Genomic DNA, 25,597 nt, shown 5'->3' on the forward strand with positions numbered 1-25,597 from the left:
TGGTAAGACCTTGTTGTATGTTTACTTTTATATTTATAGTTCATATATCATTTAATTAATTAATTGCACATTATTCTTATAGTATTATGTACTATACTTTATTGCAATGTAGAAACTGACATACAAGGAAAATGTGTGTTTTGGTAAGTGAAAGTAAACATATCCATAATAAGAACAAAAAAACAAGGAAACAGCAGAACTCCCTTTGTCAATAAACTTATATGAAATAAACAAAAAAATATAAAAATAATATAACATTGGAAACAAAATGGACTATATATATATATATAGGCCTATATAATTATCTATCTATCTGTCTATCTAGCTATCTATCCTTTTTGTTATTTGTGGATACAGACAGGCAGGGGGCGTTGAGAGGCCGCTGGAGAGCAGCCGGTGTCTGCACAGAGCTGTGTGCTGGCAGGGGGAAGCTGATCGTGGCAGAGCAGAGATGTAGCGTAGCTCCCTGGGACTTCGTGGCCAGCCGTCTGTCACTTTTACCGGGGATTATATGTTTGACATTACCGCGGAATGGGAAAAACCGGACTTATTTTTTTGCACAGTTACACTGCATGACTGTGTCGCGTAATGCGACTGAAAAGAACTACCTTTTGGGGGGAATATTTATGGTTCGGGACGGTTTTGTTGGAGTAGCTCGTTGCTAGCGTTGAGCTAGCGACTGGTCGGCTACTAAGAACGTATTTTGCAGGATGCTCCGGTGGATCCGACAACAGCTGGTAAAACTGCTTTCCTGCCTTTCTTTAACGCTGTTGCCTCTTATTAACTCAGTACACGTGTCAATATGAAAAGGCTTACCCCACGGAAAGATGTATTAACTTTATAAGTATTAAATGTAGCAAGCTAACCTTACCAATTAGCTGTTGCTGTTGTGTCCAAACAGAGTTGTCTGTATTGCAGTGATGACAGTCAGGTGTAGGTTGTGTTAGCTACCTTAACTGCTAGCTCCTGTTAATTAGCTGACAAAGGATAACTAAGATAGTTGAGACGTAAACAACAAACGGAGTTTAAACTGGAGTTTTGAAGACGTGTGCTGGCATTAAACCACAGCTTAATCATGTGTCAATGTAAAACTTTAATTAAGAGTTAACTAAGTTAACGCTAGCTAGTTGGCTAACAATGAACAACTTAAACAGCTTCACTAGCTCATCTTCTTTTAGCGTTAACGTTTGCTGCCTCACACCTCTCGTGCTTAGTATGAGTTTTAACAGTTCTTATTCGGACTTGGTGTTATTATTCGGTGTTAAGTGAGCCAACAAAGTAATTTCTACAGCTGATTAGACCTCTCGAGCATACTAACTTACGTTCGCCCGTCTTATTCTAACTTTTATGATACCTTTGGATCGGCCCAGTGATGTTTTAACTCTGTCGTGTAAATGTTACACTGTTACAATCTGTATGCACCGGGTAAATTGTAACGTTAAGGGTGTTTAAATGGTTACATATGCATGGAGAGCATCCTGTATTTGCTGTAATCACCTGTTGTTTGCCTACAAACATGGCTGTGCGTTGACGCATTATTAGGCAAAGGCATGAAAGTAGTAAGACCGGTATACGATAGGCACCAAACAATTGACTTCTGCCTGACTCCGATTTTAGCTTCCCGGTGTTTCCCAGTTTACATTGAAATGTATCAAAAAATGAATGAAATGTGTTAAGTCCTACAGCATTGCGCAATTGTGATATGATTATTTTGGTAATATCGGTTTGTCAAAGTAGTATTACTTTCGTTAAGAACCTGCATTGATATACAGAAGGCCTGGTGTGACTGCCAGAGGGGGTGTGTGAGCATATGAGGGGGGCACGCCCATGTGAATGAATGAATGCGTGCATATTATACATTAGTCACAGAGGTCTAACTGTTGATGTAACAACAAGTTAATTTAAGCTCCCATTTCAAAGTTACTGAATACTCCCTGCATTTACTTGCTCAGCTGCAAGTCAGCCTGGACAAAAAGTTAAATTTCTTTTTTTATATGGTGAATTTGGCCTTTTGTAAAGAGCTCAACAGAGAGTTAAACTCCTTAAACATGGTGGCCCCTCCTCATTATTTCAGATCGCTTAGTCTGTGACCCATCCAAGATAATTGACCTGCAGTAATTAAAAGCGTAATTAAAAAGCATATGGTACAACTGGCTTAATGAAAAAGTTTGTCAAGAGGCATTTGTCTGACCCTGATATCAGCTGGAGGGCAACACAGTGATGTTTATTCCCTCATGAGTCCCTTATCTGCTTCTTTCATGTGAGAAGAAGGTGGGATGGGCCTTACTAACAGTCAGACTGGGTTTTAATGTCAGGCTTCCTCCATCAGCAGTGCTGACATCATGCAAGTTATGCTGCAGTTACATCACACAAAACTTACTGTAATTACAGTACAAGCCACCTAAGCAACTGGAAACACTCTTTGACATCTTGTTCTGCAGGTATGACATGGAACTTTTTGTGTGCTCCAGCATTTCCTTTTGGGAATCCAAAATTGTAGTGTATTTTATTATTGCAGAGCACATCAAGTTTTTATATTGATTTTATATCGATTTGTTACCTCCAATGCAGCACCAGGTCAGGATATCTCAGATGTGGGATCTGACTGATGAACAGCAGCTGTTTAGATAGAAAAACTACAAAATACACAATTAGCTATTATTATCGTTATGTATATATTATTACTACTTTTGTTTTAAGTTTGCTTTTCCAAAGGCATACTTTGCAAATGTTGTGCATTTCTACAGCAAAGCTTGATTTAGCAGTTGTAAGACTTCAATGTAGTCGTTGCTTGCAACTGCGTAACCAAGTGGTGGGAATGTTATTTTGGAAAAAACAAACAAACAAGAGGTTATGAAATACTCGCTTTCATGCATTATCTCTAACTCAATCATGTTTTAGTATCTGCAAGCTCATATTTATAACAAAGTGTAGTGTAAGAAAACTAAAGCTGTGTGATATAAAAAGAGGAAAATAGAGATTAATATGTGCATGAGTGTATTTGATATTTGAAACATATTGTGCATCTTAGACCGTTCAGCTATCTGAATATTCTACAGTTTTACAGTCTCATTGAGAACACTTCTCACATGTTGCTGCAGTTGGCCTAAATATAAAGTGGAAAACATTTGCTAATTAATTCTACGTGGCCTATACCACCCTTTATAAAAGTCCCTTATAATGTTTAGCTCTTCTTCAGGCTACTTATTTCATGCCACATGTTGTTAGATATCCGCTTGGCATGCCTGGAGTCATATTAGTATTGCTGTTGTCGTCAGCAATTCCATCAAAAGCAGCACCTACAGCATCTGACTCTGTCTATTACTCTCTGTCTCCATCTCTCTCTTTCTGTCTTTGTCTTTTGCTCTATTTGTGACTCCCTCCCTAAATCTCTGATTAGCTCATCCCATTTGATTAAATGCCTCTTAGTCTATATTACGACTGAGTGCGTTGCCGTGGTTGTGATGCATTAGTCCGTCGCCCCTAGCCACTGTTCATGGCAATGACTCCCTCAAGGCACTGTGGGACTTGTACGCTTCATGCAGGGAGTTATTACCTGTCAGCCTCAAAATAGATGGGGGCATAACACTCGACTGACAATTATGGCCGGAAAAAAGTCACTTTTTTTGTAGCTTGGTGAATGCCATATTGAAATTGTTACTGTACTGTCTGGGTTATTTATTTATTTAAATTTCTAATCTGCCAGTAAACAATGAGGCGGAGGCCTGTTCTTTTCTTTAACATTATGGCCAATGTGGAGACTTACTTTAAAAATTATGTTGGAAAATGTGCAATATAGCCTACCTTCCTCTAAATTGTCCAATGGCTTCAGTATCTTTCATAAACCCATCCCCTTCTAGATCTATCCTCCCCTTTGTGATATAAGTTTATGGGGAAAGTAATAAAGATTGAAAATTGCTTCTGCTTGGATTCACCTCATTGGTATATTTAATGAAAGAGTAAGTGTCCGTAATATGTGCTATCTGACAGCCAAGTTTAACATAAGCTCTATTTAGTTTTCAGAAATGTCTACTAAATCTGTAATATCCAACTTCAAAGGCAGTCCCAAACAAAGGAAGTGGTACTCTAGAAAAAGAACTTTGGCTCATCCTGTCTGCTGAGCCGTAGATATGTCAGACTGTTCAGGAACATCTGAATGTCTTTTTCTAAAAACAAACATCATAAGCTACATTTATATTTTATCTACACAAACACTAAAGTCCCAGCCTGCTCTGGATTAACTCTTTAGTCTACAATAAATAAAAAGATCATTGAATGCTGTAATGGTGACTGATGGATATGTACCTGTCTTATGTAGAGTTAGACTTTGGGATGCACACCTTGGGAATCAAAAATATTCTCAATTCATTGTCCATTTCTTTAATTGTTCCCACTCCAAGCTGTCAAACTTCATTTCATTGCGTTTGACATGCAATGACAATGATCGGCTCATGATTGTGATGAAAATAACTTCCCCTTTTAAAGCTTGACCCCAAGGCTGCAGACGCTCCATATTGTTTTTTATAAGTTAGGCTAGTTGTTCGAGTGGTTTCCCTGGGAATTCACACCATGAACTGTTGGGGGCGGAGCTTCAGAAAGAGCGCTGAAGGGACTCGTGCATTTGTTTGGCTCTTGAGTTCAGATAGCAAACTTTCTCCTGAATCGAATACCCCTATAGCGACAGAGACCGTAAGCAGGTTTGACTCGAGCAAATAGGAACATTTTGATATATCAGCCACCTGTCGCTTATACATTTGATTTTGTTTGCAAGTTCAAAAAGATGTACAAGAAACTATTTAAGCAGGTACGTCTTCTTAGTGTAATGTGTCATTAGTAATACACTCAAGCAATGACAACCTAAAGCTGCACTGCAGTGCTTTCAGAATCATTGGCTAAGCTGCTTCCCTTAATTTCACAAGGCTGCATCTTTGTTACAGTTAGACAGGGCAGTTCTGTATTTACTCAGCCTGCAGTTAAGATGACTTAAGCTTCTGTGTGCAAAGATATTAATGATTAAGCAACTTAACTGATGATGTTGTCTTAAGCCTGAATCTCTCCCTCTTCAGCCTGTCTGAAAAACTGGGTGGAGAAAAGCAATGAGTCATTTTTCTCATCTAATAACCACGTTTCTTACATTAATCATAAGATGTTTACCACCCTCAGCACAAAATTTCCATAAGCTATCTTCAGGGATATATTTGTTTGTTGTTTAATGCCAGTGACCCAACAATTAGTTTGTTAGCTGTGGGGATTACTGGCTTACAAAACTCACTTCCATGCCCATCAGTGTCTGCAATTGCCGTTTCATAAAGGGTTAAAAGCCTGTATTACTTTATGTCTGTTTTTATGCAAGTGCATGATGAAAGCCACTCAGCAGCCAGTGTTAACAAACAGTAGCAGCATCTCAGGTTATTTACTCCAAACTATGAATACAGTGCTGTTTGAGCGCCTGAATGATTTGATGCGCTATGTTGCTTGAAAAAGTTTTTTTTCCCTTGACCTTCCCCTTAAAATATAATAGAGTTGTGTTCAAAGACTTATTAACAGAAATAAATATGTATTATTCCTCCCTGGAGTTCCTCAGACAAATCTGCTAACCACACTGCTATTGATTTATGTTTATATCTAATGTATTCGTCCTGTTTCTATTTAAGAAAACAGAGCAAATGAAGCTCTGCAGATTGTGTTTTAAACACATTATTTTGTTTCTACAACTTCTTGACAAAACAGTCTCCTGCCCATTCTTGAAAACATCTCAATCTTAAACAGTAATCTATATTTACAGATTCTACATAGATGATAATTTAGCTTCTTATTAATCTCTATAAACGGACATCTGCATGTAAGTTCAGCTAACAATCCATTCTAGATCAAAAATTCAACTTAAGATAAATTCCCTGGACGCTGTGTCACGAAAGCTGTTCAGCGTTCAGGTTTCCCAACTTCTTCAAATGCATCATGATCGATCCAAACGAGCATTTTAAAAGTAGTTTTCTTCTCTTCTTGAGGACAGATCTGACGAAGCTTTATTTGTACTTTTTACTGATCTGCATCATGATGTTGAAATTTTGGCAAAGACAAGACCGGTTAATTAAAGTCAACCACAAGAGAAGCGAGTTCTTTTCCTGTAAACAATACAGCACGCGGAAAAGGAAGTCATGACTGGAGGTCGTTTACCGCTAACCGCTGGCTACTCATGCTTTACACTGCTTGAGCATGGCTGAAGCACTGGTAAACTGTAAAATATGACTGGTAACTGAAAGTACAAACAGAAACATTGGAGTGAAACCGAACTTGAAACCAGAGAGATTTAGTTGGAAGTTAAAATCATCCTCTGAGGTGAGGTTGTAGTGGAAACACATGTCATCATGGCAATGCTTGGCACGTCATGGCTAAACTGATGAAAACCCATGAAAAAACCCTCATAGAGCCTTTATTCAAAAGATGAGGGTAAAAAAAAAAGCCTCACATGAACCATATTGTTTTCTTTCCTTAAAGTGTAATGAAATGCTTTTCGTTTTAACGAAGAGAGCTTACCCCAGGAAATCAAATATTTATGTGAATTTAGTAAATTAGGCAGGCAGAATGAGTACCTGGAAAAAACAAGTCTCTCTTTCTCCAGACATTACTACTTTGATAACTTCCTCAAAGACCCTAGTTATAAAGCAAAACGTGCATTAGACAAACAGACGTGCAGTTGTCTTCAATCTGAGAGACATGTGCAGGGCATTTATTTAGAAAACAGAGAGAAAGCAGCAGCAGATGGAGAGCCTGAGAGAGTGAAACAGAAAGGCAGTAATAGTTTACATGTGTCGCTGAACAGAGGTGAATGTGTGTGGGAGCGAGTGACGTGGCCCGGATACATTCCTCGGTGTGTGCGTACGGGTGTGTGTGTTGGACCTACGTCATATATCATTTGCAAGTGATTACTTTAGCCTTCTCAGTGTAGCAACCAGTTTGGGTGTGACACACAGGACACTACCTGAATATTATGTTAGGAACGAACAGGAAGTTAAGAGATAGTGATGTAAACTCATATGAAATAGCGGAATGAAATGTGCTTGTTCTTTTGGTCTACAAATAATGGATTGAAAACACAAAGTAATCATTTTACTCACAAGCTTATATCCAAGGCTTGAACATTTTCTTTGCATTTTTAAAATTCAGAAATGTTTAATTAGGCTGATAAGCCACACATGGTTCTCTATTTCTCTTCAAAAGACATTAAGACATCATAGTTCCTCTTTATACCATCTTCCAGTGGAATACCCACAACTCATCACAGCAAGCCAACCTGATTTTGTTCCAGACTTTTTATTACGGCTTATGTTTACCCTTTTTTATACTACACATATTAGCCTTTATGATTTGGATTAGGGCTTTTATTTTGCTCTGGTTTGAATTTAATGTTCAGCCTTAAATAGGTTTCTTATTAAAATTGTCTCATCGTAAACGTAATACACGGTAAGTGTATATTAAAGCTTTGTCTACTAACTGTCAAAATGAGCAGACGATAAGCTGATGTTCTCACCATGCCACCATCTGTACATGAGTGATGTAACACTACTGGCATTGTTTAATTTCCTCTTTCTCAGTATAGCATCCTTTATGTCCCAACCTAACGTCTGCTGCATCAGTTTAAATAACAGCCCATTAAGATAGGATGTACAAGCCCAGCTATACAGTTATTGATACCACGTGGAATAACAGCACAGAATGTTGCCCCAGGTAGATTTAAGTGTAGACTTTCCAGGATAAGTCATGCTTCTGCTTAATGCCAACAATGTAACATGACCTGCTCTAAAGTAATATTATTCCCTCTGTACCAGTAGCCAAGTCTTTACCTCGGTCAACTGCCTATATACTGTGATTCTGATTTATTTAAATTTATAGTAATTTCCCAGTAAAAAGTAAGGTCTATTTTCCTGGAAATCATTTGTGTTTAAATGGTTTTGACAAAATGTAATTTTATACTTATTATATTTTGCTTCACATTTTACCCTTCTCATGGCAGTGACACAGTGTCTGACTTATCGCAAATTCATAGAATAATTGCATCTAAACATTTGTCCTCTACTGCTGTTAGTAAATTATCATGTTAATTCTCTTTAAAATGTATTTTAAACAACACTGAATTCTTAACCTTAATGTCACACTGATATAAGGCTTTAACCAACAGTAATTCCATCTATGGACGTTTGATGAATCATTTCTCTTTTAATCATATTGTCCAAAATGTTGGAACGCTGTACAAAATAATCCTGCCATATCTGAAACCCCCAAATGTTGAATTAAACAATTATGTAACACATAAAAGGTCACAAAACAATACAATTAAGGAAGCTGGTTAAAGTATATTGTTAGCATTGTTTATCACAATACTTTTAGTGGTTCCTCTTAATCAACTTGACTTGACTCGACTGACATGTCTGTATGTATTGAGACTTTTGTACCTGTTTCCTGTTTCCATGTTAATGTGTTCCTCTTTCTTCCCCACACCTCTTCCTCCCTCCTCATGTACCCTCCTTTCCCTCAGGGCGTTGACCCCCCTCATCAGAGTGACACCAGGACGATTTATGTAGCAAATCGATTCCCCCAGCATGGCCACTACATACCACCGAGCTTTGCTGACAACAGAATCATCTCCTCTAAGGTACCAAATGTTATTAAGCCAGCACTGACATTTTCCTCACGGTGTTATCATTACAGATTTAATGCTAGTGAGACTGAGGCTGCATGTCCTTTTACTGTACTTGGTATCATTTCATTGCTTGTTGATATAGTAAAATAAGTTAAAGTAAATACCACAATCACAATGTGAAAATTTTGCATGAGCCTGAGCAGTGACGCCAACTATGGCTGCAAATCTGTCGTCTCCAGAATCTCTTTTCTGGTGCCAGCTTGACCAGTTTTACAAAATAAATCTCTGGTGTGCTGAGAGACACATAAGTGTGATTTGTTGATAACAGGATCGAGTATGACAAACAACTTTTCTGTTGTTGAAAGGGTGAGTAAGTCATTGGGAAGATTAACCAGACGAAAGGACAATAATCCAAACTGTCGGCTGTCTGCCACCTCTACTGATGGCTGTCATTGATTGGCCAGTTGATTAAATGATTGACAGTTGAGCTAAGTCACCTCGTGGGTTAGACTAACATTGATTTTAAGCAGCTTAAATTTTCATGCAGAGATTTTAATAAAAAAAGGGAGGCAACAAAGTGAAGGCCAAATTTTTTAATTCCTCCACTTTTCTTTCTGAGGACAACAAATGGAAACTTAAAAAGTAAATAAAATCAGTCTTTTAACTTGAACTGACTTTTTGCTGAATCACAGTTTACAGATATAAGGCTGCATGTGCTGGTTTTACTTAGATCTACCAATATACAAAGTTGATAACTTCAATGAGACCTAAAAATGATTTTGTAAGTTTTTTATAGGGATGCACGATATTTGATTTTTTTGCTCGTATGACGATATTTTCCAACTCTTTTTGCCGATTGCCAATTTTGATACCGATATATTAGGCCTTTTTTTTTTTTCCACCTAATTGCAGAGAACACCAGGTCTCCCCTGTAGTGGAATTGATATCATGCCTGCTGTTATTGTAGTGGCCCACTGGCACATGCAGAAATAACATAATGCAGTCCTTTTCAAAATGTATACATTCACTGGGCTATATGAGAAAACTACTTAAACATAGGTTGTGTACAAAATGCCATATTTATTTGCATGGAACATTTTCTTTTTAAATAAAATTGAAATATTCATACAACTAAGACAGGCTTCTCCTCGCATGAACAATGCTGAGCAACCATTGCAAATAGCAACCTTGCTGTCTGTTTCGGAAACTTTGAAAAACTGCCATACCGCAGACATCTTGCACCCTTCTTTACGCTTGATGGAAGAGGTGTGGTGCAGGCAGTGCGCGGGCACACTCTCGCCAAGTTAATGCTGTAGCGTTACGTCAAGCTTTGTTCGGGAATCATCGAGCATTAAGGCAAAATTAAAGCGCTGTTTTATCAGTGGCAGAAAATGTACATAGCTGCCGATGCCAATGTCATTTTAAAAGAAATAATCTGCAGATATCGATAACGTGCCGATAATATTGTGCATCCCTAGTTTATCGTTCAATACTGGCAGTGAGAGATAGACTAATTTACCTGCTTGTATATTTGTTTGTATGTATTTCAGTTTGTTTGTATCTCTTTTCTTCAGTCTTTGTGCTAAGGGTTATTTTTATTCTTTCTCTTTCAGTACACAATTTGGAATTTTGTCCCTAAGAATCTCTTCGAGCAGTTCAGAAGAATAGCCAACTTCTATTTTCTCATAATCTTCCTCGTACAGGTAAAAACACTCACAAATGCACTAACACACTTCTTTTTTTCATGTACATGTTTTCAGCTGTAAGATGGTGACAAATCAAGTGTGACCTCATTTTCCCTACCCTAAAAGCGAACGCATGTGTCCTGTCCTGTGCGTGCAGAGTGACTCATTGACTCTGAGAAAGACGGGTCTGCCTGTGTATTTAAACATTACACCCACGCGTTAAGCAATATGTGTGTCTTTACAGCCAGCCTTAGGTGTTAGGCCTTCACTCTGCATCAGTCAGCTTGTGCTGGAGAAGGATTTGGCTTTCAGATTTCCAGCCTTATCCTGATGTATTTGGGCCTGTGTAGTGAAGCCAAAGCAATCGACTTGACTCCGTCTAAAAAGGCTCTCTTTTCACCCACTCAACTTGTCAGTGCTGCTGAAGTCAGCTTAGTCTGGAATAACTGAGAGGAAAGGCCTCTTTTTATCTTGACATTGTGAATACGACGTTTTCTTAGATGGCCAATTTAACCATTTTTAGACGCCCTAAGATGTTTCCTAGATGCCTGTTTTGAGCAGTTTTTTCCTCTCTTGAACCACTTAACCACTAAACTCTTAATGTTAGAGTTAATACTGCATTAGAGAAAGGATCGCTAAAGAGATATTGCTCTCTCTTAAAGATATAATCTCGAACATTTTAGTTTCATTGTCTTTGGCGGGCGGCTGTGGCTCAGTGGTAGAGTCGGTCGTCTCTCAATCAGAAGGTTGGGGGTTTGATCCCTGACTGCTACAGTCACATGTTGAAGTTTCCTTGGGTAAGACACTGAACCCCAAATTGCTACCGGTGGCATAGCCATCGGGTATGATCTGATCATAGATCTGATTGGAAATTGGCACTTAGGCCTTTGCCATCAGTGTGTGAATAGGTGAATGTGTCATGTATAGTTTAAAAGCAGCTTTGAGTTGTCGCAAGACTAGAAAGACTAGGTACAGTCCATTTACCATTTGGCGGCACCCTCTGGCAATAAACGTGAATTATGGGAGTACATTTCCTACATATCCAGACGTCTACGGTTGGCTCCCTTTGTTACGGTTGTAACTCCTAAATTTTCCGCTTAGCTCCGCCTACCCTCTCTGGCAGACCAACCACTGCTGTGAGATGGAAAACGCGTCACTAACTGGGCGCCGCTTCTGATTTTTACAGACACTAATGATACTATATACTGCAAATACAAAGGCTTTCATCAGTGGGCCAAAGGGTCCATCACCATTGTGTTACCTTATTCGGCGATAGTGACTTATCAGACAGTTAATTAAATGAAAATCTTCGAGATTATATCTTATAATGATTATAATGTACATTGCTCTCTCCAATGCCACCAGAATCCACTGACTAAAAAGTAAATTTTTCCTTGCAGAAGAAGGGAGATCCACGTTTACTGCTGCCTTGATTTGTTATTTTTTGTGTGTCTGATACAAATGTTTTATTCAATCTGAGCTAACCCTTTGAAACACCAAAGTCACACAACAATACAAACAAAAATCGATTGGGAGAGGTAGACCAGCAGCTCTTGTATTCTGTGAGATAATATAACTGTTTTTGTAGATGCAGTCTGGTGGCTTTGAAAAGAACATTGTTGTGGATGTGCCGTGTTTGTATTAACAAAAAGGACTTTCTCTGTAGCTTTCCTTCTTGTGATGTTATCAGACACTTTTAATAAGAATCACTTTGTTGCAAAAACAAGCACTTTGGTGGACCTACTTTCATCAAGGGCATGTCCAGTGAAAGATTGTGTTGCAGTTATAACAGCCTGTTTTGCTGCTGCTTTCTGAAACAATGTACTGGAACATTTCCAGAACTCTCTGTACCTGTTCATTTAACCCCAAAATATGTCAAAATATAGCCCAGGTTTAAAAATACCAGAACTCCCCTTTTGATGTGTGTTGTTTCTGTTTGTCCTGATACATATTCGGTGTCTTGTTTAAAGGTCCCCCGAGGAGATCTCTAGGGAGCAAAGTTTCAGTTTACATTCTGTGAAACTTGCGTCATCTTGTTTGGTGTATCCTAAAGGCCAAACCGATGTGTTGAGGCCATTTTTTTTACCCTTAATTCTTACATCAACAGTTGCACTCTACCATTCTTCTTCTTCCCTGTCTTTGCTGGACCCTGGATGCATTTCTTGGACTCTCCCCCCCAAAATTACTCTTTTACAAGTTGTTTTTTTCTTGGATTTTGAAACAAGATTCAGAAAGAGCAGCAGCAAGATTTATTCCTCCGCAGTGGCAGTAAACGCAACACATGGGTCCGCCAATAATGGTGCTATATTCAGAGCTTAACAAGATGTTCAGGGCTGACCAACAGTAACGCTGACTGCTTTAAACAGTAAGGCAACAAAAAATGTACTGACACATCCCCCACAGACACACACACGGGAGTGCCTTTTAACGTAGACCGGCTTGCTCAGCAACAACAATGGTACCTTCACAGTGGCTCTCCAAAAATGTCCATAAATGTGCCAAAGCTCAGTACATAGTGGGCTATTGTTTAACAGTGGTTATCAGATCTTAGAGCCTATGAATGTGAAAAAAACCCCATATATCTCAATCTTAATTTATTTTATTTGAGAGGAATGGTGCATTAAATAACGTTTCTGAAAATATGTTAACCACAAGGCTAATTTTCATCTGTAGTTACCAGCCATGCAAAAGTTGAAAGCACAAACATTAAAAATAAAAGCAATGAAAAATGCATCAATGAGAAATGTATTAAAGCCCTGCACTATGCAATGAGAAGTTATATACAATAAGACACTAAGAAACTTATGACATACAAGATCAACGGCATGACAACACTTATGGCACGTGTGGTGTAATGTTAAGCCCAGGTTAAAATGTAATCCAGGAAGTATGCCAACAAGAGGACATATCATCGTTCCTCCATGTGCTGTGCTTCTCTACTCTATAATAAACTGGTCTGTAAAAATGTTTTTTTATATAGGACGTCCTGTTGACCGAGAGACTTCACACCACATACTAATACCGCAACGTCCCCTTTTTTGAATCCTCAGCCCTGTCTGACCTCATTTCCTGTCTTTCTATTCTATCAACTACAAAAATGCTCAAAACATTTCTTTGAAAATGTTTCTGTAAAATTAAAAGTGCTATAGTCGTTAAAGGTGAAGGTTAAAAAGTCTTTACAGAAAATGGTGCTTTGTTTTTTGTTTTTTGTATCACTGTAGTTTCAGACAAAATATGTGTTAACACTAACTGCGTGTGAGACTGTCAAAACACAGCTGAGCTCCAGTAAATGTAGCATTTGAGACACTTGATTTCCTGTGTGTGTGCGCGTGTGTGTGTTTGTGTGCTGCTCTGAACTGACAGCTAACCTTTGAGAGAAGCTGATTTCCTGTTTGACACATCAGCCTCTACTTCTCTCTGTTGTCTTTCTAGTTTTTTTTCCTCCCCAACAGGTCACACCCGCTCTTACTGAGCCTTTTGTGTCTGTTTTTTCTTTGGCTACACTTCCAGTGTAGTTGAAATCTGTCCAACCACGCCTCTGTGTTTGTCTTTCCAGTTAATGATAGACACCCCAACTTCCCCAGTCACCAGCGGCCTGCCTCTCTTCTTTGTGATCACAGTTACTGCCATAAAACAGGTGAGAACACAAGCACATGATAGCTTCCTCTTTGCTGGGCTGAGAGAAGTGGAATGGAGAACTAAAATATGTGAGGTATTACTGGTATTAAAGTCTGTAACTGTAGTCAACAACTAGATACATGTAGATATGCAACTTAGTTCAGCATTCAGTTGCATTCAGATTGTTTAAGCGAACTTTCTTCAAACCATTCCTGTTAATTTCATCAGTCGCAATATATGAAAATGTGAGAAGCTGTCAATCAGAATGTTTTTCTGTCTAACCAATACTGACTCGGAAAGGTTTAAACAGCTGTTAGTTATTGAGTTAATAAATGACAGTTGTCAGTTCCTGTACGTAATCAATAATTATGTGACTTCCTCTGTAGGGCTACGAGGATTGGCTGAGACACAAGGCCGACAACGAGGTTAATGGGGCTCCAGTGTTTGTGGTTCGCAGTGGAAGTCTGGTCCAGACAAGATCCAAGAACATCAGGGTAATATGGCAAAGGCTACACCCCAAAGTGATTATTTAGGACATAGCTTCAACCAAAACCCTGTATTTTAAAGTGCCTAAAAAAAGCTCTTCACACCTCAGAGCCAGCAGCCATAGCTAACTTAAAGCTGGGATGTTACATTCCTTGTGCTTGTGGTGTTTCTTTAGAGCCACACTGTATCGAAAGGCAATATGTGATTATGTCTGACAACCTGTGTTGGGATTGCAAGAAACTGGAGCATTCAGAAACACAAACACGACTGGAATGTTGCATGAAAGATGCATTTGTTGCGGTAACACAAGTCTCAACAAACAGTTTGTTTCATGTCCATATTATTGGACTGTATTAGGTTGGTTGTTGTTATTTGGGCTTGTAGGCCATAATGTTCAATTTTGGAGATATTTGCATATTTGTAGCCCAAACATTAGCATTGACAAGTCTTGTTGTTAACGCTTCTTTCACTGTTGAGATCATTGTACTTCCTGGAGTACAAAGGTCAGGTTTGAGGTCAGACTTCTCACTGTGTCACTAGAGTGTCTGGAGTAAGTGCGACACTACATAAATTACATGTGTCTTCAGGTCATTGTGTATAAATAAAGCTGTAATTTTAAGGTTCTATTGAATGCTTTAAATGTCTCGTGGTGCGTTTACACTCACAGTCTACATCAAGTAATGTCACTTGACTGAAAGAAGGAACATAAATTGAGTATGAGAAAACTTCTACTTTTCTTTCCCTTTAGTTTTGTCTAAAAATAAATTGTATTATTAAAATAAAGATGACATTAGATTCCAAACTATTTAAAAAATGCATGCCAAAAAAAAATTAGTGCTATGTGCTAACAAACTAAATGTTCAAATAAAGCTGAAACACTTTAACCTTTGTGTTTTCTGCCTGTCGGTCCAGGTTGGGGACATTGTTCGTGTGGCTAAAGATGAGACTTTCCCTGCTGACCTGGTGTTGCTGTCCTCTGACCGTGCAGAAGGCACCTGTCACATCACCACAGCCAGCCTTGATGGAGAGACCAACCTTAAGGTCAGTGTGTGCGTGTGTGTGTGTGTGTGTGTGTGTGTGTGTGTGTGTGTGTGTGTGTGTGTGTGTGAGTTTGTTGACTTTGGGAGAATGTGGGGTGTGAACTTCCGGACTGCTGTTAACCAGGAGCAACGCAAACAACCATTAGATTGAGTAAACAGGACAGCTGCATTTCCACAACCTGTACAAGCCAATGGCAAAAAAACAAAAATGAATATGTACTGCAACGTTCAGTAAAGAAGATTACTCTAAGTGTTCTTCATCAAACACATTGTTTGTCCTGGAGGCCTCACAGACATGTTGCGTGCATTTGTTTGAATAAATTGTTGTTTACTAGCCTGCAGTCTTTTCCTAACTGCCTTTTCTGGCGCCTTGCTATGCTTGTTACTTACTTCCCCCAACTGTCAATCTGATCTGCATGAAACCAATAGCAGGATATGAATCATGTAGCCTAAATAATTGCATGCATGCATGTGCAAGATTCAAACAAAACCCCACACATGAAATATTACCCCATAGCGCTACCACTGGTCTGAAAATCCCCTGGGTACCTGCTTCACTGCAGCAGCTTTCAAAGTAATATATAGTTAGTAGTAGATGCTCTACAGTGGTGCTATTCCATGTGTAAGTCAAACTTTTTCAGTTTTTTACCTTGTGTTTTTTTGGACTAGGTAAGGAGATAACATGTCTCAAATGAAGCCAATCTATCTGTCTGTCTTACCCTCACATTCACCCTGCCCTGACAATTTCCCTCATTTGAATGGACTGGTTAACCATTGAGGTGTTGCCTCCTCCCTTCCTGAGGAACATCTAACCAAACCAGTTGTTATGTTAAAATAGAAACTTTTTGTTCCTACTGTAGAGATATTTGTTCATGCGTTTGTTTTTGGAATAAAATCTTTAATATCTTTTGTCCAATTTTAATATAATCATTTTTTAACTTTGCTCTTGTGTTGTGTGTGTTTGTAGACTCACTACTCTGTGGCAGAGACATCGGTGTGTCAGTCAGTGTCCCAACTGGAGGCTCTGCAGGCGGTGGTGGAGTGTCAACAACCGGAGGCTGACCTGTACAGGTAATCTGCACTTTTGGTCACACACCCACAGGTTGAGCAGAGAAAAATTCCAGAAAAGTAAACAGTAAATAAATCGGAGGATGAAGTTGTATTAAATGAGTAAAACATCTGTCTCCTATTATTTTTTCCCCTATGCCACTAATACTTAAATATTCTTGATATTTCTGCTTTATTCCAGACATTTTGCATTTATTCGTGACATCTGAATTTAATGTCAATCATTCTTCTTCCTTCTTGAAATTGAAAATTAAGACAAACTTCCTTCTCTATTTTTTTCTTCTCCTATTCCTGGCCTTTATACACATCTTTATATATCACTGTAATATAGGTTATTCTATTTACAAATTACATTTCTGGGACTCCCCAAAGAGCCAGACAAAGTCTCATAACCCAGTTTAAAAACCAATATAACTTGAACATGGCAGAAATGCCCTGCCAGAGATGTGTTATGAAACGGATGATAGGGTGAGATGGCTTCATCACCTCTTCAACAACCCCTCTCCCTCTTGTCTGTCGCAGCTGGCGACTTCTGAATCGATCAGAGTATTTTTAGATCAGCCAGTTTGTTTCAGTGGCAGTTTTCTCCCTTCCCCCTCTCTTCTGCGCTCTCTCTTTCTCTTGACCCTCACTGAGTTTAAATTCACTTAACCAACCACACTGTTGTCAGCTTTCTGCAGTAAACGGATTCATTCATCATCTTATTAACCTGAAACATTGTTTCCTCGCTCAGGTTAATGTGTTGTGATAAATGTTATTAAAATTCTGCTTCTGGAAACCAGGTTTTAATTGGTTAATAATAGGGATGCACGATATTATCGGCACGTTATCAGTATCTGCAGATTATGGCTTGAAAATGACATATCAGCATCGGTTTTAATTATGACTTAATGCTCGATGATTCCCTAAAAAAGCTTGACGTAATGCCGAAAATACACTTACGGCAGAAGCCGACGGTTACAGAGTGCAACATCAGTGCAAAACTAACTAACATATTCAGGGAAGCACACACGAGAAAAAGAGTCTGTTGGCAATCACTGATGTATCCGTGGTAGGTGCAGTAAACAAGTCCGGGCATGTCTCCCTCACTGCCGTGTTTTGGGGGATGCTGCATTCAGGTGCGCTCAGAAACGTGAGTGATCAGATACGTGACCTTTTGTGTAACGCCTCTTACGTCAAGCGTGAAGAAGGGTGCAAGATGTCCGTGTTATGGCAGTTTTTCGCCACTACAATATGAGTAGGCATGATATCAATTCCACTACAGGGGAGACTTGATGTTCTCTGTAATTAAGTGGAAAAAAAACCTGTGCCTAACATATCTTTATCAAAATCGGCAAAAAGGGTTGGGAAATATCGGCACATCGGATATCGGCAAAAAATCTAATATCGTGCATCCCTAGTTAATAATGTTAACAACATCGTTAATAATGCATGTGCATGAAAAACAAGATCTATGAAAGATCTGAACTCGTCGTAAAACTTCATCAAGTCTGGCTTAAATTAAATTTTTAGGTCTTTTATGTCAGTTTTCTTTTGCTGAACATTTTTTGTTAATATTTAGTCACATTCTCACAGTTAAAGAAAAACTGTCCGTCTCCAGGGCTATTCTCTATGTCTTCTGTATGTCCAAATGCTCTAAAGAAAACCTGTGCAGGCTGCAGAGGCATCAACTCAATACACTAATAAAACCTTAGAGAATAAGGAAGATATGATTACTGATAAGCTGCATATACACAGATTCTACAGTAACCAGATTATTTAAGTGCACGTGAGAGCATTTCTCAAATGTCCTGAATCTGCAGGATTTCCTCCAGTAGCCTGGTTTTCTGTGTGCATGCGAACACATTTGTTGTTTTTAAAATGCCCTTGGTGTTTTCCAGGTTTGTTGGTCGGATTACGGTGACTCAACAGGGAGAGGAGATAGTCAGGTAAGATCAGTTTTATCCTTCTGTTGTGAATTATAATTAAACTAATGAGTATATTTGTGCTACACACGCTTAAGATACTACTTAACAGACATCCACAATAAAATGGCTATTTGGTTAAAAGGGTAGGTGTCTCAATCACGCCTTTTACAAAATAGAGGGGAGAATAATTGTGGGTAAAAAAAGGAAGCCTCTCTGTGCGACTAGTTGTTCATGCACTCTGCAGGCTTTTAGCAAATGGTTACAAAATGCCACAGAATCAATAACCTCTGGTATAAGGAGACTTAAGAATCAGATATTAATCAGCAGCGGGCTGCTATGCTGCCAAAAGGAGAAAAAATGTGCAGCTAAATGAATATGATTAATTACAACTGCAGAAGATGTATGTTTCTTATAGACTAGAGTGTTTTCGTATACATCGCGGCCCTATTGTGTTGTTTATACCGACATGCTGTAGCCACATTAATCTTTCTCTGCATTTATGATGTTTTTGTTTGCTTTTGCGTCAGACCGCTCGGTCCAGAGAATTTGCTGCTGCGTGGAGCCAGGTTGAAAAATACCAAAGAGATTTTTGGTAAGTCAATACACATACAATGCAAGGAAGGGTTCCTTAAAAAGCAAAGCCTCTGCCTTAGATGGAAGCAGCTGTGGGGATAAATTATGTCCTACTATGGCAAGTTTTCAGTTGAATTCAGACAGAGGAAGGACAAAATGTAACTGCATAAGAACGCTTTGAAAAGCTTCCAGTCAATATCTGAAAGATGGCAGAGAGGAGACAGCCACATTACAACTGTGACACAAACAAGCCTAGCTCAGTGTATATAATGAGCAGCATGGAACACTCATTATGAAGCCTGAGATGTGATTACGCTAAGACAAGGCTGTTTCTGTTGGCTGAATTTAAAAGGGCTTTATCACCAGAGCCAGAGATCTACCACGGACACACTTTGTGTGTGCTGTTTTATGTTCCATGACTTCCATGACAAGATGATCTGTAGAATAAACGTCTGATCTCCAGAAAGCCTGCTGTAACACGTTGCCCAACTGTGCTGTTGCAGGTGTGGCGGTTTACACAGGGATGGAGTCTAAGATGGCCCTCAACTACAAGTGCAAGTCCCAGAAACGCTCTGCAGTGGAGAAGTGAGCACTTACTCTGAGAGTAAACTAAATGTTGCTGCTGCTGATTATTTAATTAAACTTAACAACTTAAACACTAAATTATTTTCCCTTGTCAGGTCCATGAACACCTTCCTGATCATCTATCTGGTCATCCTGCTGTTCGAGGCCGTCCTCAGCACCATCCTGAAGTACGCCTGGCAAGCTGAGGAGAAGTGGGACGAGCCTTTCTACAACGAAAAGACTGAACAAGAGAAAAACAGCAGCCCGGTTAGTCTCCTTTGTGTGAAGCTTCAGAAGAATTGCTTCATATTGATTTGTTTTTCTAAGTGCAGGGTTTGAGCCCCGTAGATGAGATTAGGTGAGACTTGGGTCGACATTCCTCCTCTGCCTCTCTTTTTACGTGTGTGCACCCTGCACTTTCTTCCACTTTCATCTTCTTCCCATTTCATAATTGCCATTCTCTCGCCACTGCAAGTATAAATTAATTGGGAGAGTTTGTGAAGATAGAAGGATGAGCTCACTCCTGAATCCACACACACACACACACACACACACACACACACACACATACACACACACACACAGTTTAAGAAAGGTGAAGGTAGGGTGTTTTTAGTGTCTCTAGATTTTGTGATAAGGCATTAGAGGGGAAAGGCCGGTCTGCCAGCCTATCAGCCTACCTGCCAACTGTAATCAGTCAGACTGAAGAAAAGCCTGGGGAGGGGGTGGAATAAAAGTGGTACACTCACTTTCCTTCTAGAGACAGATAGAGGAACACCAGCAACAAATTAATGGCTGTGTTAGATTTAGTATAACAGGTGCTGCATGCATCCAGAAACCTGCTTGCACAGCTACAGTACATAACCCACTTGTGCATGTCTCCAATTTAAATAACATAGAAACATAAGTACATGTTACTTCTTCTCCCTTCTTATACATCAGAAAATAGCTTCTTTTATTAGCTTCATTTCTTTATCTTTTGAGTTATTCCAGGTCCAACATGTCCCAAACTTACTTTAGCACAGCTCCTGTCTTTCAGTCTGTGGTCCTCTGTAACTCTCCTTTCCTGTCACATACAGTAATTAACTTCTTAATGGGAATGAATTACCCTGCCTGCTTTCATTTAGAAGGATCAGTGCTGAAGTGCCATCACTCTGTGTGCGGCTTAGACGTTCTATTTCTGCAATCTTAATATTTTCTTCCACTTTCCGAAATAATGAGTTGCAGTAAAAGTGTCAAATGGAAACTGCAAAGTGTGATGAAAAATTCCCAAATAAGGCTTGAATCTAATTTGTAAAAGAAAGGAATCAAAAACAGCACATTCTTCAAACAAGAAACATGATTGTGCAAACATGAGACTTGCTATTTCTTTAAATAAAAGTGCATACACTTGTTATTTACATTACATTACATTTTAAAGGAGCAATTCGCCCCTGGAAAAAGCCACTGTCAGTAAAAGCTGGTGTTCTCTGTAATCAACAGAAGCAATAATATTTTAAATTGGCGCCATAGCTGTAGAGAAAGTTGTACAAACCCATTCACCCATTCTACATTCCTGCAACACCCAGCATGCATTGCGCCCCTCCCTCTGAAAGGAACGGCCAAGCAAGAGACGCTGTAGTGAAATACTAGTTTTCGCTGCAGGCAATGGCTCAGAGCGGTGCAGAATCTGAAATATGGTGAGAATATACCGGTGGATCATCTAAAAAGTCTTCAGGTCTGCAGTCTACATTTCAAACCTGACGATTTTGAACGAGACATGACATCTGAGGCGGACGTCCTAGATTGAGGAAGTGTAGTTTAGAAAGCTCCCTGGCCTCCGCCAGATGAAGCGTTTTATGTAGTCTGGCGGAGGTTTTCCAGGGCCCATTGGAGAAGCAGATAGCGTCTTCCAAAGGCACAGAGCGACATTGCATTTTTTTCCTACCATAATGGCATTAGCTCCCCATAATAGCATGATATGACTGAGGTTGAAAATCAGCAAACTTGCCCTTTAAGCTGATGTTGGTTTATCTTCCTGTCTTCCCTGCCTCCTCTTTTGTCTCATTCTAATAAAATTTACTCTCATCTCTCTGTAGATCCTGAAGTTCATCTCAGACTTCCTGGCGTTTCTGGTCCTCTATAATTTCATCATCCCCATCTCGCTCTACGTTACCGTGGAGATGCAGAAGTTCCTGGGCTCCTTTTTCATTGGCTGGGATTTGGACCTTTACCACGAGGAGAGCGACCAGAAGGCTCAAGTCAACACCTCTGACCTCAATGAGGAGCTGGGACAGGTAAGGAACAGGAGTGCACACATTTATACATACACCTACTTAGGGATAAAACAAAACATAAATATACTGTATATATACTGAGTTTTCCAGTTATAGCGTGTGTATTGTTTTGCCATAAAAATGCTTATTTTGACATTGTGACTAACTTAAAAAAGACATAGTTTTATATCATAGATCAAGTGTTGCATTTAAGCCCATATTGAACGCATACAATTGAATTGAAATGGAAAGAAAGGGAACTTAAACTGTGTGTTTCTGTTTTTGTAGGTGGAGTATGTGTTTACAGATAAGACAGGTACTCTAACGGAAAACGAGATGCAGTTCCGCGAGTGTTCAATTAACGGAACCAAGTACCGGGAAGTTAACGGCAAACTGGTACCGGAGGGGATGACTGACGACTCACCAGATGGTTCTACGCCTCAACTGGTAACTCGCATATATACACATTCATTTTCTTTCAACAGAACACACACATACTCTACATATACGCAGCCCTGCCATAATACAAGCACAACCATGCCATATGAACAAATTACCCTCATATGTTCGGGATGGCTTTTTGCTTCCGGCCATTCTTGTAATTAACATAGGATAATAGGAATAATGCTATCATGCATAAACACAGCATAAATGAAAGAAATGTGTTTCTCCTTTCGTCTCTCCCTCCAGATCGGCGATGAATTGCTATTTCTGAAAGCGGTGTCATTGTGTCACACGGTTCAGATCAGCTACGACCAGCCAGACTGCATGGTTGGGGGAGGAGACTCGTTCTCCCACGTAAACGGCTTCTCTTCCAGTCACATGGAATACTACGCCTCTTCTCCGGATGAGAAAGCTTTAGTGGAGGCGACAAAGAGGTAAAGTTATCAGAATTTCTTAATGGTGTAAATGATAAAGAAAATGCCAAGATAGCTGATTTGAGCTAAAGCTTCCCCCCTTTATCCATTATGTATCAACCGACACAACACTCAAGCATACCCATTTGACACAAGCCTCTCACAATTGGGAGGAGTTGCATTCTATGAATAGTTGAAAACACAGAACCTGAACAGCAGCTAGTATATCCCTTAGGTTGAAGTACTGGTATGTTGTACTAGAATTCAGCCACCACTGATTTTCAGGCCTGCATTGTGTTTGCAAAGCAAGTGGTGCATGTGGGAGATTAGGGACCTGAATCTGTTGTCTCTTTATCCAGCAGTGAAGGTCACTGTTATTTCTTTGGCGGGAAGAAAGGTTAGGACTCTCCTGTAGCTTGAACAAGTTACCTGCTGAAATCTGAAGAGAACCTATAAATACAAAAGGCAGGGAAAGCCGAGGATGAAATAAGGAGAGAAGAAAACTGATCCCTAACTTCATGTCATTTGTGAAGTTATACAGTATTATAAAAGCTAGATAAGAGCTTGTTGTTTCAAAAGATTTTTGTCTTTCCTTCATTGCCTATTTGTGGCCCCAATGATGAAAACAAAAGGTGTAATAGTGTGTGTCATTTGTTTTTACCATTTTAATGATGTGAAACCTGGCTTCCTGTTTTGACGGTGTCAGTTGTTGCAGGACATTGAAGTAAATGCACGTTGGAGTCCAGGCCTAAGAGAAAGTGGCCCTTTTTCTTAGTCATTTATATTTCACAGAAATATAGTGCAGGCAAAAACTTAATGTCAAGGGAATGGTAGAAAGCCCTTCAGCAGGACTGTGGAAAATGGCCCACAAAATGTATTAAAAAGTGACCAGATTCTACTACACCAGCTTGAAAAGGGAAGCAGAAACTATAAAACTGATTCAGTTCTGCAAAAAACAACAGCTGAGAATTGACGATTAACAGCTGTAGCTGTGTAGCAGCAATCTAAATTGTCAAACTGTGTTGTTTTACAGAACTTTCAGCATTCATGATGCATGGTGTCAGTGATACTGGCCAGTGTAGTTTTCACACCATCAAATTCAATTATGTCGAGCAGTGAGGGTCTGACCCAGAGCCGCCATGCTCCATTGAGCCACAGACAGTGTATCTTTGTTGATTTAAAGTGAAGGGAGACAGAGTTAGAACCATGACCTCAGTAATCCCTGGTAAATATAACACTCAGTAGATGCTACAACACCACAAAAATGAAACCTCAGCATACACTGTAAACCAACATGGTAAATTAATCACAAAGAGGGACTGTAGTTGAAGGTAATAGGTTTTCAAACTTAAAGCTCCTGTGAGGAACTTTTAGTTGATTTTGGCGCCTCCTGTGGACAAAGCCCTGCCTCTTATCGCTTTGCTGATTTTGTCCTGTACATGCTCAAGTGGCTTTTTTTTTTTTTAAAGTCTCATCCTGCTTTTTTTTAACATATGTATCATATGTATCACTCACTTTAAATATTTGCCTTGGAAAATGTAAACAAAGGCAGCATGCAGTTAACCACTTCATCCGAAACCTACCACCCACCAGAGGTTTCAGGCATTAAAAATAACTATAGAGAAATGATTAATCTTGTCGCTGATGGTCTGGCTTGCTGTTTTAGGTCATATACAGTAATCAGAATTGATTTCAGTCTGTTACATAACCTGTGAAAAACTCCCCACAGGAGCTTTAAATGTGTTTCCACTGATCAAAAAACATCATTAGATACATTTTACAGTATTTAAGTATAAAACACTACCACATGTGTGTGTGTTTGCTGGCACTCGTCTGCAATGAGTGACCAGTTCTTTTAGTGTGATGCAGTCGCACTGTGTTTAGTCACTTATTACTGTGTTGTTTAAAGGGATGCAGCGATTAACCGGTTTCAGTATTAACCACGCTTTAAAACATCACGCTTATTTAATCGTGAAGGCTCCGCTACACCGGTTTATACTGCTCTCACTCTTAAAGAAGGGGTCAGTACATTATTTTTGGTGCAACCTACACCGAACGAAAACAAAGACACCTGTTGCTATGGCAGAGGGACTGAGCAATGAAGCTTTGTATCCCTCGAAAAAAATGAGTTAAGTGGCCGTGTCCTTACCGTCAGTGTGGAGTGAACGTTAGGCATTGTAGGTGAATATACCAGGTGGAGCTTGTAGACTTCCACCAAACACCATGGCATTTCAATAATTGCATTTCAGTTATTAATAACAACACGAGAGATGCTTTCAAATTCTTATTTCTTTTCTCTTTTCATTTTACTTAAACTTCAAACAAACAATTATAGTCAGGATTTTCTCAGGCCACATGTAAGATTAGATGAATTATTAAAAATAGACAAAAGATAGGCAGGATGACAGTTGATGACAATAACACTTCAGTTTATTATCACATAAAAATTTCCCCCTGTGGGATCAATAAAATGAATCTTATATTATTAATAACACATTAAAATTTCTAAAGAATGTCCCTGTGATTTTATACAGTAGTAATGTTGTGAAATTAATTAATGCATATTAATCGTAATAATTGTGATCATTTTTCAGACTATAATCTTACCATCACATTCTCTAATTGTTGCATCCCTAGTTGTTTCCCATTTGGCCTTGTTATTGTTCAGCTGCATGTGTTTAGGAATTGCCATTTTTCCCACAGTATAAACACAAGCCATAAACTGTAGGCACTCACCCTCCATGAGCCTGAGGAAGATTAATAACGTAAAGACTGAGTGATTGAGGGACCTATTTTCTTGGTGCAACGTCCAATGCAAACTATGCTCAAACTGTTTGTATCTTCCTGACCTTGAAATCCGCTCTGCCTACCTGTGTGGTATTCTGATGCCAAGTGCACAGGTG

At 39.3% G+C, this 25,597-nt stretch overlaps 1 protein-coding gene across 1 annotated transcript in view; it reads left to right on the top strand.

Annotated features, from left to right (window-relative positions):
- The first annotated feature begins 441 nt into the window (after nucleotides 1-441).
- Nucleotides 442-25,597, top strand: part of atp11b (ATPase phospholipid transporting 11B) — a 56,201-nt gene continuing 31,045 nt past the window's right edge. Inside the window, exons 1-14 of the mRNA XM_069679311.1 lie at nucleotides 442-737; nucleotides 8,537-8,653; nucleotides 10,255-10,344; nucleotides 13,883-13,963; nucleotides 14,331-14,438; nucleotides 15,343-15,471; nucleotides 16,438-16,541; nucleotides 18,419-18,466; nucleotides 18,973-19,037; nucleotides 19,522-19,603; nucleotides 19,699-19,849; nucleotides 21,661-21,858; nucleotides 22,126-22,284; nucleotides 22,528-22,715. Of these exons, the coding sequence (XP_069535412.1) occupies nucleotides 711-737; nucleotides 8,537-8,653; nucleotides 10,255-10,344; nucleotides 13,883-13,963; nucleotides 14,331-14,438; nucleotides 15,343-15,471; nucleotides 16,438-16,541; nucleotides 18,419-18,466; nucleotides 18,973-19,037; nucleotides 19,522-19,603; nucleotides 19,699-19,849; nucleotides 21,661-21,858; nucleotides 22,126-22,284; nucleotides 22,528-22,715 (1,547 nt within the window). The 5' untranslated portion in view covers nucleotides 442-710. The remainder of the gene's footprint in view (nucleotides 738-8,536; nucleotides 8,654-10,254; nucleotides 10,345-13,882; nucleotides 13,964-14,330; nucleotides 14,439-15,342; nucleotides 15,472-16,437; nucleotides 16,542-18,418; nucleotides 18,467-18,972; nucleotides 19,038-19,521; nucleotides 19,604-19,698; nucleotides 19,850-21,660; nucleotides 21,859-22,125; nucleotides 22,285-22,527; nucleotides 22,716-25,597) is intronic.

This window comes from Semicossyphus pulcher, unplaced genomic scaffold, assembly GCF_022749685.1.
Source record: "Semicossyphus pulcher isolate SPU_LCO1_2020_fin unplaced genomic scaffold, fSemPul1.0.p SCAF_4, whole genome shotgun sequence".
In the NCBI taxonomy this organism is placed as follows: domain Eukaryota; kingdom Metazoa; phylum Chordata; class Actinopteri; order Labriformes; family Labridae; genus Semicossyphus; species Semicossyphus pulcher.